The sequence below is a fragment of the Phoxinus phoxinus genome (assembly GCF_949152265.1).
Source record: "Phoxinus phoxinus genome assembly, chromosome: 12".
NCBI lineage: Eukaryota > Metazoa > Chordata > Actinopteri > Cypriniformes > Leuciscidae > Phoxinus > Phoxinus phoxinus.
In genome coordinates, this window is record NC_136887.1 from 13,753,651 (window position 1) to 13,766,563 (window position 12,913).

Genomic DNA, 12,913 nt, shown 5'->3' on the forward strand with positions numbered 1-12,913 from the left:
CAACAACGACGACGCAAACTGTAAGTAATGTGTTTAAAACTTTAAACTACTTTTTAAATACGCTGAATCCGCACAGGTTCTGGCTGGGGGCGTTAATAATTGATGCATAGGCACTGACGTTAGCCAATCATAACAGTGGGCATTAACACTGAACTCTTAAAGGGGAAACACCCCCAAAACAGACTGTTTGAATCAGAGGATGAGAAACAGGGTGGGAAAAGGTCATAAATCACTACATTTTAAAAGTTTTTTGTAAAAAAAACTATAGTAATACTATAATTGCACCTAAGGGAACATAATAATAAAATAAAAAAAAACATGTCATGACCCCTTTAAATATAACACAATGCATCATTTGAGAGATGGTGAAATTTCAAAGGTTTTTCTTTTACGTTAAAAAGTTACACATTTGTACCTTATTTACCCCTAAATATTGCATACTTTAAAGTATATATGTGTGCCTGTAGTGGACATATTAATATCTTTTGAAAGGTTACCACCCCAGTGGAAGCTTTAGTACCTTTTATTTTTAAATTGAGAATGAACTGTTCGTTTTCTAAAGAAAGGATCCAGTACACTACACACGCTAATGCCTGTGCAACCCTGTTACTTTAATCATATATGCTATAAGTCTTGCAATAATGTGATCAATTGTTGGTTAAATCATGTTTATGAATTGTCCACAAAGTTTCTCCTGCCTCTGCTGTGTGTTGCCCTCTAGCAGCAGCCAGAGGCATAACTCACTGTGATGCTTCAAACTGTATAATTAACATGCCCACCAACAACTTTTACTACCATGAGGCCTGTTTTTCTGGCATCATTTTAGTGGCATTAAATCTGCTTAGGAGGAGTCACTAACATTTAACTCAAACATTTAACAGATCGCCAGAGGTGTTTTGTGAAAGCACCTCTTTGATATGGGTTTACAAGGCATCTAACCTCTACAAAAATAATTAGCAGGAATGCCATGAATGATTACGTTGTTTTAAATTAATTCAATGGAAAAGCACACGAATGAGGGTGGGGTGAACATCAAGGTTTTATTTATTTGTTTATTAAGTTCAGAAAAGGCATAAACGTTTTAATGCTGCATCGGCTTTAGTTTATTAAATAAAGCCCTAAATTCAGTAAACTCGAATTCAGTCAACTTTCTTCTCCTGTTGATGGTCAGTCAAAACTAAATTTCCCTTTTCTAGTTTATCATATGTTTTTGCCAGGCAATGTCATTAGATATATTTCTGTCACAATTATACAATATATGAGCACAACAATATATTTAGTATGCTTAAACTTTGCAGTATTTATTACTCCAAGTGTGCAGTTCTATTATTAAAGGGATATTCTTCAGTTATTCAATAGGTGCGTTGTGTAAATTTGCCAAATTGAGCATATTAGCATTATTACTGATGTGATGCTGAGGTAATTTCTCAATGGACTGGTACTGTAGCATGATCTCGGCTGCAAATTTTAATCATCCTTCCACTTTGCCACCACTTATCCTGCATTAATTCAAATTCATACCAGCTCTCAAATGTAAGTCTACTAGGTGGAGAGAAAATTGTTTAATTCATGAAAGTTAGTTAATAGTCAGACGTTTTAAATATTCTCCAGGCAGACCCAGTGCAGGGCTCAATTTGTAGTAGATTTCTTAATTTGTGTGAACCTTTCTGGTTAATTGTGTTTATGGGCAAAGTAGAAAAAAAATATACAGAATGTACACACACACACACACACACACACACACACACACACACACACACACACACACACACACACACACACACACACACACACACACACACACACACACATATAATGAGAAATAATATCTTACTGTTAGTTGTGATGGGTTTCAGTTTTGTCTAGTGTTTGTGAAAGGCACAGGGACCCAGAGGCAGAGCAAACCCTCCCTGTTTCATGTGCTTGCTGATGTGTGGAGGTGTAAAAGTATGGTTTTGAAGCAGACAGACTTTTTATTTGAAACCATGATGGGTTGATCGGCTACACTTCTGAGGGAAATGATGGAAAGCAAAAAAGTGCTGAAATTTGTGCCAACCGGTAAGTTCAGCTGCGTTTAGTCAACTAAATCAGTGCGGATAGAGACCTGCAAGTGGAGTTTTGGTCACTTGTGAATTAGTTTCAGGGTAATTTACAGAATCACTTGTTGTATTTGCTTAGAATGGAAGATTACAAGGCAAGAGAAATACTTCTCTTGTTTTAATCTTGAAAATTTTGAAGGACTGTGAAAATGTTTACTATTCAAATGTGATAATCAACACTGCATATGGGACATATGCATTTTTAATTCAGCAGTTGTAATCAGACTCTTACTGAAAAAAATGAGTAATATTTAAATGAAAATTATTTTTTTCTCTCTCTAAGTGGAGTGTGTGTGTGTGTGTGTGTGTGTGTGTGTGTGTGTGTGTGTGTGTGTGTGTGTGTGTGTGTCTGTGTGTCTGTGTGTGTGTGTGTGTGTGTGTGTGTGTGTGTGTGTGTGTGTGTGTGTGTGTGTGTGTGTGTGTGTGTGTGTGTGTGTGTGTGTGTGTGTGTGTGTGTAAACTCATGCATAATATTCAATATTGTAGTGCAATATTAGGTAAAAACCGGTATAAGAATGAGTCAGGATTCAGCCGGTATAATGAAACGCCAGCTGAATTTGTAAGAGCAAATGTAAAACAAATATGATGATCCGTCTGTGTTAGATAAACATGGTTGCATTGAATCTAAAACATACTGAATAAAAAATAAAAAAAGAGAGAGAAGCCAGAGAAACCCTCTCACATCAAGCTGCATTGTCTCCTTATGATAAAAAAAAAAATCAAGTTTGAGGACTCTTTGACATGGCATACGCCAAGGATACAATATAATTATTATTATTATTATAATTATTATAGAAGTTAAAAGCTCTATAAATAGAGACATTCTGAAACATCAAAACTCTTAAAAGTTCAGAAGAGGTCATTAAAGAGAAGCAACAATCTATACTTTTAAAATAAAATAATCATAATCAATAATTGTTTTTTTTGTTTTTTTTTAATCTAGGGGAAATAAATGTTTTATATTATACGATTCAATATATTCAATATCCGGTCTGTCCTTAAAAAGTTCACCCAAAAATGAGGAATCATAAAAAGCGATGAAACAATGATTGTCAAATTGTTGGATTCCCTAATAAAAACATTTTAAACAAGAAAAAAAGTTCTGAAAATTCTGTCATCATTTACTCACCCTCATGTCGTTCCAAACCCTTAAGACTTTTGTTCAATTTTGAAACGCAAATGAAGATATTTTAATAAAATCTGAGAGATTTCTGTCCCAAAGCTAACTGACACTTTGACGAGATGTAAACCTACATATGAATTGTACAGTTTAGTCCACATTTTCTGAAGAGACATGATCACTTTATATGCTGAACTGAAACATCAGTCTGATGTTTGAGAAAATATAAAGGGTCACTAACTTTATTAATTATTTTAACCATTTACTGCATTTTAAATGACAATACAAATTATAGAAATTTTTATCTTGTGTGTTAGTGAAAATACCATGTCACGTCAACAACTTGCGCTATAACAAATCTCATTGGTTCTTGCTGAATCTCAAACGTGCTGCGTAACATGAGAATGAACCTCATTGGTTCTCGCACATCAAGCAAGCATGCTTGAGCTGTTTACCATAACTGATACTGTATGTGCATTGATGAATGTTTATATGTGAATGCAATGCTTTTTTTTGGGTGAACTAATAACTCTGAAGATCTCAAATCTGCCATCAGGTCTCAGAGAGAGTTAAAACAACTATTTTAGGGTCAGTGCCAATTTACCATAGTTCCTGCTAAAGGTACAGACCTTTTCATGGAACTATTATTCCTGTCAGCACCACAGGACAGCACAGTCAGCAACAGGAAGTCAGCGAGTCTGCTAACAGGAAGTCTAGTAAGGCAAGCAGCAGAGAAAAGATGTCCATTTAGAGGGAATGTGTCTAGCATTGTAAGCAAAATATGATTACATGCTTTACATAATGGGAAATTAAAACATATCACATTTGCCAAAGATTTTGATTAGCTGCTCGGCATTCCAAGTGTGCTGATATTAACATCACTGGAACTTTTCAGTGTTTTAATCACTTTACTTGTCTGTGTTTGTTTGTTCCAGACAGTCTGTCCATTAGTGCTGGGGATTTTTCCAGTGACGCTTTCTGCAGGTTAAAATTGATATGCCACTAGGTGGCGACAAGTTACTGTCTTTTTCAGTGAGCCATTTGAATCATGCAAGCGCAACAGTCAAACGCGTCTGTCTAGCGCAGTGGTTTCCAAACTGGGGGCCAGGAGTTATAAAAAGGGGGGCTTGGCAAGGCTACGGGATAGTGTACATTCAGCAGATTTTTATGCAAAAAAAAAAAAAACTCTTCAGGTTGATATAAAACCCCACTGCGAAATGATCCTGCTTATTATGTGGCTACTTGCCACGTAAATAATTGAACACAAAATATACATTTTACATATTACCTCAAGTTGTCTTGTACTACCTGCTTGAGCGGTCTGTTATTAGTTTATAGCGTTTGTTGTCGTGCAATAACAGACTGCTAGATGGCACAATTAAAGAATCGAAATTGAGCATGGCAGGGAGCCGTGTAAAAATATAAATTATGCATGGTTCTGCTCTAAGCATGGACATGGACAAGTTTGTGAAAGGACTGCTAATGCCTGTAAACATAAAGCAGACAATGAATCTGCATCAATAGTCACAAGGCAAGCGGCGCAACATGACGCAACAAAAGCATATAGAACCCATTATAATCAGTGCTGCTGTCTACACCGAGTGCAGCGCGACACTAGCCTGGGAAAACCCAGACCCTCTCAGTTGTAACTGAGTAAGGGTCTGGCAAAGCTCCATAGACAATTCATTTCCACAGGGGCGTCACCAACGGACGTCGGATAGATCTAAAACCAATCAGAGCGATGAATGACATGACGTATGCAGAGCGACGGAGAAACATCTCGAGACTCTCAGCAATTCTCTGTTTGTGTTAACGAAAATGACCATTTTAAATCGCTTGAAACAGACGCGATTGCTGATTCGAACGAGTGATGTTGTGATGTTCCACGGCGGCATCCATGTCTGTAATGTACAAAATCTGCGTCACCGTCTCTGCTCTGTCGTCATCGTGTAAAACGTTTCTGATTGGTGCCGCGATTTCGGCGGATTGGAAATGGGTTTCAATGGGCTCTTTGCCAGACCCACTTGCAGAGCAAATCTAAATTTGCCGGAAGTGGTCTGGGTTTTCCCAGGCTAGCGCGACACAACAAATCCCCCAAACTGATGCCTCGTTTGCGCTAGCACAACTTCTGACACAGAGGACAAATGGATTCTCAGCATTCACTTTGTCGCGTCTTGTGTAAACAGCCTGAATTAAACTGTTGCGGCGCGACTGTCGAGTCCGGTGTAAGCACAGTGAAAAGACAAGAAAATATGACGAGACATATCTTGCACTCGGCAAGATACCAGTACAACTGTGGGAAATGAAGAGAGACCACAGTGTGTTGTGTTGCGTGTCTCAAAATATTTGCTTCTCTGACAATGAAGCTGAACAATTAAGACTTCGACCACTTAGGCTTCACATCACAAAAATAAAGAAGCCCATTGAAGTTGAGTACTGTATTCATTACAATGTTTCAAACATTGTCTTTATGTGGCTGCATGTTGGCAGGGCCGTCCCAAGTAAGAGGAAGTGCGGCCTCCTCTTGGCTCTCTTAAGTCTGTCTTTAATTTTTTTGGCTAATAATGTTGTTACATGGATAAACAAATATATCACAGACATTTTTGGATTGCTACATTAATTTATGATAAAGGACCTTCCCCAGACAACAACATATCAGATGTGGGCCGGATCTGAGCCAGCACTATGTTGCTGTCTGTGTCACTGCTTGTGTTATCAGCCTCACTGCTTTCAATAGAAACTTTCAACAATTAATCAGATTCATTATATATGCTCAATGAATGCAAAGATTATATATTTTATCGTATTGACTATGGCTTCAAAGTGGACCAATAACATTTTGGAGCTACGACATGACACAGGCATTTCCTAACTTAGTTACATGTTTGCCTGTTAAATATTTGCTTATCGAATCAAATTTCACACTTGCCAGAGTAATCTGCTTAGCAGGGCATTGTGTCACAACACAAGTCTTTCTCGTGTGATATTGGGTTATTTTCTTTGGCGGCATGCCGCAGATGCTGTGGACTGAGCTTAAGTTGTGTTGAACACAGAACATTGCTTTAAGGGATCCATTAAGGACTCTCAGAAATGGTTTTGTCACGTACAGTGTGTATGTCCAGCCATTACAGGACTCGTGTGGCCTGAGGGCTGATGAGGTCCTGAAGTGAGACTAGAAATGACAATCTTTCCTCTAATCCCAGATGTCACATGTCCAGACTGTAGAGCGAACCAATCCACAAGGGAGGAATTTCCATTCTCAGACACTCTCTCAAAAGAAAATACCTGGTTTTGCAGTAGACCAGTATTTAGCAAGCATACATATAGGAACAAATGATATTTTGTCACAAAGATAAAATGAATCAATTTGTCCAAGCCAGCAGGGTTGCAAGGGCAGCGATCTGCCTTGGGGCTCAAAGCGCTATAGTGTTTTGAGGCCCGTCTAGTGTGAGGACTGTTGTAACAAAGCAAGTTGTCTGCTAAATTAAAGATGGCGGGATGATGGTGGAGCTGCGGTCATTGGAGATGTGCTAAGAATATCCTACAGCCTGTGATAAAAATTGTGTGCAGAAAATAACCTCTTTATCCCATCCACCCTGAAGAAAATACGTGACGGCTCTGAGCCTTCCATGCATGACGCCATCGGGGCTGGTGTAAATTGGATAAATTTCAGAGATGGGAAATTTCCATTAAATCCCAGTCTCTTTGATGGCCTGGAATAAGTGTGTGCAGCTGAGGTTAGAGTAAGAGTCAGGATCCTAAATTTATAATAGTAACTCATGACTGCTCTTCACTCTATTGCCCCTCTTCAGTGCCATAATAAGGCTCGTTTATAACTTTTCATTAATTGATTATGTACTGACATTAGAAGCAGTTGCATTGAATTTACCCTCACATTTTCATTACTGTGCAATAATGTAATTTCCCCCATTGAATTCCTTTAATGGTGATTCTCATTAGTTTGTCATTACTGTAATACAGTACAATTTTATATACATATATAAACTAATTAATAATCTTTCATTTGATTGGACAATGATCCAATCACTTCCCAATGAACAGAATCAAGTCCCACTCTGTTTTTTTTTGTTTTTTTTTCTCATTCGAGAAGCCATTTCACTGGTAGACATATCTCAATAAGGAAGAAAGACAATTTCATGCAGACTTTAGTTTTGTAAAAAAAAAAAAAAAAAAGTTATATCTATATCTGTCCATCTTTCTGTCTCTGTCTGTATATCTGTATGGCTGTCCATCTATTTTGGGTAAGTGTTGTAATTCTTCTTTTGACCACCTTGAAATATGTGAAGAAACTCATTTGTATGAAGATGAAAGCTCAGTTGAGATCTGTTTCCTCCACAGACACTCCATCTGGGCAGACAAAAAATGGCCACCTCTTCCAAGGGATGGGTGAGAAATAAACATTATAATTCTTTCTCTGTTCCTATGCATCTTTTTCAAATAAAATGAGGTGCCCCGTTTAGTTAGCAAGTTTTTTGCTACATGAAAGACAAACAAAACTACGGTGACCAGGAGGGGACATGTTCAGTTCACTTACAGTAGTTTTGCCGTAGCTACAACATATAAACTCGTGGGAACGTGATAATATGTGGTTGCCACGATATATATTAAGTCGTGGGAACGTGATAATAAATCGTGTCCACGAGATCATCTTGTTGAGGTAACAACATCATCGTGGCCACGCGATGTAAAGTCGTGGCCTCGAGATCATATGTTGAGGGAACAATATATTTTTCTCGTGGCCACGACTTCATATTTTGAGAGAACGACATCTATTTTTCGTGGCCACGAGTTATGTTTAGGGAACCACACCGGTCAATACCGTATATAAAACAGGTTGAAGAGGGCTGAAGATGAAATTGGGGCTGATGTGTTAAATACTGCAAGAGGAAATGCTGAATTGATCATACAAGTATAACTTTATAAATAAAAAATAACCGGCTCAGATTCACCGTATCACATTAAGTAAATACCATCAAAACCGGAGACTGAGAGTAAACAGACTTCACAGACTATCACCCCAACAAAACAAACAGCTGCAGCCTGCACAAACTCGTTTTATCCCTCAGAATATCATGTAGTTTACCTCATCTCATGATTATACTCTTCCATGCAAAGAAAGAATTTATTGTGGTGGCTATGGTTATATTGCTCCGTGTGCCTGGTTTTGGGCAGGTTTTTATTAGGGCATGGGGAGCCCTTACAGATGGTGCATATATTTTTGAGGGCGATGGATCTGCAGTCACATACCATAAATAGTGTTGAATAAATATCTCTATGCTTGAAATGAAAATTAGCATGATTCATTAACAGGAAGTGAACACCTCTCATCCTCTATACAAACGCACTGTGCTATATTTCAACAGCTGTAAAAGGTCACGTCAGACTGAGTTAGGCAGGGAAATGAGATTATAATAATCATCTTAAAGCTAAGAAAGGCCTACTTAAGGAGCTCTATTGTGACATGTTGATGTCTCAGAGCTGCGAGATGCCGCAGAGAAGAGAGCCAGAGGAAACAAGAGACACTCGCGATCGCAACAGACAGCAGTCACTATGAGACACCCATTCAGCCGACCATCTCAGGTCAGAGCGTGTGATGCATCTGAGCGTTTGTTTAGATCTGTGTGGTGCGGTTCAGATATGATGTGCGTGGGTGGGTTAGATGAGATTCTCTTTGAGACTACTTCAAAAATCTCAAAAAAATCATTGTGATGGTAGCCTGAGGTATAGATGGATCCCAGTAGTATCAACCGTCAGCAGCAGCTCTACCTCCTCCACATTTTGAACACCTATCAAAAATGATCTCTGCTCACTTTCCGCCTTAAAAACAATCAGTATTGTTTTCATATTTTGTCTGATGTGTTTGTGGTATTGGGAAAGCAGGCTGTGCCGGGTCTTATTCCTAAGTGACTGCGGTGTCAGGGTTCAGGGACCACAATGCACTTCTGATGTGTCTGTGCTGCAGACTTGGAGACTCTTTGACTATTTATAACCAGGGAGACATAATACAAAGGGTTCAGGGCTCCAAGATAATGAAGGAAAACATTTCTTCTGGGAGGCCTGGCTCAGTGGTCTGTCCTTCATACTCATACATCCATGTAACAGCACAAGGGTTTTAACAATTTATCCTTTTTTTTTCTTCTCTTCCTCTCCTTTCTACCTATGAATAGATACCGCCGTTTCAGGATTTGGCCTTCTACATACATCAAGAAGAGTAAGCCATTCTTACTAGAGCTGTTTTATAATTAAAATCTGTTGTTTAATTGATATGTTTATGTCTAAGAAGCCTCACAGTTCAATTTGAAGCACACTCTTTTTTATGATCTGAAGTTATGAGGTGGAATTCACTAAATGTACACCAATTTTAACATTTTAGAATAATGACGATTTTTTAAATGTTTTTGAAAGTCTCTTGGTCATATTTTGATCCAAACCAGCATATTAGAATGATTTTTTGAAGAATCATTTGACACTGAAGCCTGGAGCAATCACAGGAATAAATTACATTTTAAAATAAAATGTAGTTGTTTTAATTGTTACTAACATACAAAAGCAGTACTGTGCTTCAATGCCATGGGTTTGCTTCAAATAAAAAGCTTTGTCAAATGCGTGAATATATTGCAAACGCTTTGTTGATTGGTTTAACTGACTGATTAAAAAGAACCGGATCTAAAGGATGATTTGTGATGACCTTATGAATTGTTCTTTCCCGTTTCAGTATGTGACGCTGATGAATTTCCAGGAGGAGGTGAGAGCTCAACGGGATCTGGATGGGTTCTTGGCTCAGGCCAGCATCCTATTGGACGAGAAGGCGGCATCCCTGGATGAAGTACTGCGCAGAATGCTGGACCATGTGTCCACGGACGGGCCGGGCAGCTGCAATGCGGAGGAGGTCATGAGTGCTCTGTTCACAGATGCTGGAGGACAGGATGCCAATGGTGAGCTGCGGGCTGCTCGCCCCAAATGCCACAGGTCGTCTAGTCTAGCAATCTAGAAATCCAGGGCAGCCCCTCAGAGAATATGGTTAATGGAAGACCCGCTGTCTTTAAAAACAGTTTCTCTCTCTTTCTGTGTCTTTTCAAGTTCACCTTTTGACCGAGACCATTCAGGGTGTGACAGCGACAGCCACTGGAGTTCGCCACCAGCAGTCCTGGATCTGTGTGCTGTATGTAGCACTTTAACATTAATAAATAAGCACTTTATATATTTTATAAATATTGAAAGCACTTTATAGCACTTTATAAATATTTTATATGTGTATATATATATATATATATATATATATATATATATATATATATATATATATATATATATATATATATATATATATGTATGTATTATTTTTTTCCTTCAATGTTTTTTAAACATAACCATATCGGTCCACCAGTAAATGTATTTAATCAGTGTCTGATGCCAATTTTTAGAGCATACTTTAAATATCTAACATCTTTTTCAGATCAAGAACCCTGCATTACTTTTTAAGCCTATAGCCTTAAATATATATTGCAGTATTAATACATTTACATACTTTTAATTTTTTTTCTGATGCTTATATTGCCATTCAAATGACAAAATCATTGTACTTTGCACTTTTAAATGTTCATAATCCAATTAATTTATTAATAATTGAATAATTTTAAATAATGCAATTTAATTAATTAATTATTGGGTGCAATTAAACATTTAGCTGAACATTTAGTAAAATTTAGCATTGATTGAATTTAGTATTTTACTTTTTAAATGCATTTTTATTTTTCACAATTTTTTTTTATTATAGATTCCTGATCTGGCTCGTGGCCAATATAATGCTGTTTTGTATACGCTAAACTTTATGTATCCTATTTATGGTAGGCAATTGCAACTGAGATGCACACAAAATATTTATTTAACACAGTATTCCTTATTTGTTCCTATTTTTGGTCTCGTACAATAGGTTTACATGCACCCAAGGTCAAAAACAGTGTCTCATAATATACATAGCAGCATCACCTATTTACTGACAGTGTCCGAAACAGTTTGATAAAGGATTCGGTCTCTCTAAACCCCACTTTTCCGTGAGCCTACTCTGCTCTGATTGGTCAGATGGACCAGTCTGTAGTGATTGGTCTAATGTTTACTGTGGGTTAGAAACCAAACACCCATTACCATATCTAAATTTCAGCTCTAGATCTTCCTCAGCACTTCATACACAACTTCATACAAACAGAAACTATGGCGTCGGTTTTACCGTATCAGTTCTAGCTCGAGTCCTCATCATTTCGAAGTGGATTTGCTTTCACAGCATTGAAAACCAGTCCAAACTTCTTGACATGTCAACAACACGAACCAAACTCTTCCAGGCCTCCGCTACAACTACAGTGTTTCAGGGTCAGAGTAGATGCTGTTCACGAGCAGCCAATAGGCTGGCATTATGCAAATGTGTTACAAACCTACATAGGTTCGAGCAGGAAGTAAGACTGAAATTACTTTGTTACAAAGGTAAAAATTACCTTTTACATTCACAAACGGCTATATAACAAACTGCATGAAAGGTAATATCCGAAAAAGCATAATAGGGGCACTTTAAATATGGCTGATGAAAAGTGTGTGGCCTTCTATATTCAGCTGTAACGTGAAGACTCTTCAGAGACAGTGTGTTTGCATTGCCCGTCTGGAGCGGCCACAGAACTGGGGTGTTAACTGCTGTGAGGTCCGCTATGTTATCCTCATCCTGGCACCGCCTCGAACAGTAAGCCGTTCCTTTCATCTTCCAATCACAACCTCAAGTGACAAAAACACACATTTAAATTATAACTGTTGTCTCCTAATTTGCAGTTGTTTCAAACTGTGTATAAGATTCTTTCGTGTTTGCCTCTTTCTTACCCTGCAGAAAAGTACAAAGACTGCCATAGAGCTCGGTCGTACTTTTGCCACCTTGTTCTCAGACATCTCATTTAGACAGAAACTCCTGGAAACTAAGACCCAGGAGGACTTCAAGCAGGAGCTGGTGATTCAAAGGCAGCAGCTCTCCACTGCCATCCAAAAGCCCTCGGTGGAGGAAGAGACCGACCCACACAGCAACAAACCACTCAAGGTCTGAATCTGAGAGAGGCTCAGGGACATGTAAATGGCTTCACCAACCAATTATCTGCTCAGTCTGCCTGCTAACTTAATGTTCAGTTTTCTCTGTGGGTCATTAAGTGCACTCCTCACACGTACAGTCCACCCTCACATTATGCTAAACCTTGACCAAATAAAAACTTCTCCACACTGATGTAAGCACCTGGGTGTATGATTTATGGTACACACTCATTGGGTTCCATAGACATAATGATTTACGTACTGTATATTCTGTATATTCTATTCCCTAAACATACCCATCACATAAAACTTTCTGAATTGTTACGTTCAAAAAACATCACTTATGATAGCTATTTTCTTCATAGGGATCAAACATGTCCCCACAAGGACAAAGATTGCCATCTTTGTGGGGATATTTTGTTCCTATAACGTAGGGTATACATGACATAATTAATAACACTTTTTTATTTGACACATTAATACTTTAAACAAACACTACTGTTTAAATGTTTGGGGTCAGTATACGAATGTTTTAAAGATATTCATACTTTTATTCAGTAAGGATGCAATAAACCGATCAAAAATACTAGTACAGACTACAGATATTTACAAA

The 12,913-nt window shown here is 38.0% G+C and overlaps 1 protein-coding gene across 1 annotated transcript in view; it reads left to right on the top strand.

Annotated features, from left to right (window-relative positions):
* Positions 1-1,860: 1,860 nt before the first annotated feature.
* Positions 1,861-12,913, top strand: part of LOC307008061 (solute carrier family 4 member 11-like) — a 34,076-nt gene continuing 23,023 nt past the window's right edge. The window contains exons 1-7 of the mRNA XM_079630622.1: positions 1,861-2,058; positions 7,579-7,626; positions 9,408-9,451; positions 9,956-10,175; positions 10,321-10,402; positions 11,845-11,968; positions 12,110-12,313. Coding sequence (XP_079486748.1) covers positions 2,019-2,058; positions 7,579-7,626; positions 9,408-9,451; positions 9,956-10,175; positions 10,321-10,402; positions 11,845-11,968; positions 12,110-12,313 — 762 coding nt within the window. The 5' untranslated portion in view covers positions 1,861-2,018. The remainder of the gene's footprint in view (positions 2,059-7,578; positions 7,627-9,407; positions 9,452-9,955; positions 10,176-10,320; positions 10,403-11,844; positions 11,969-12,109; positions 12,314-12,913) is intronic.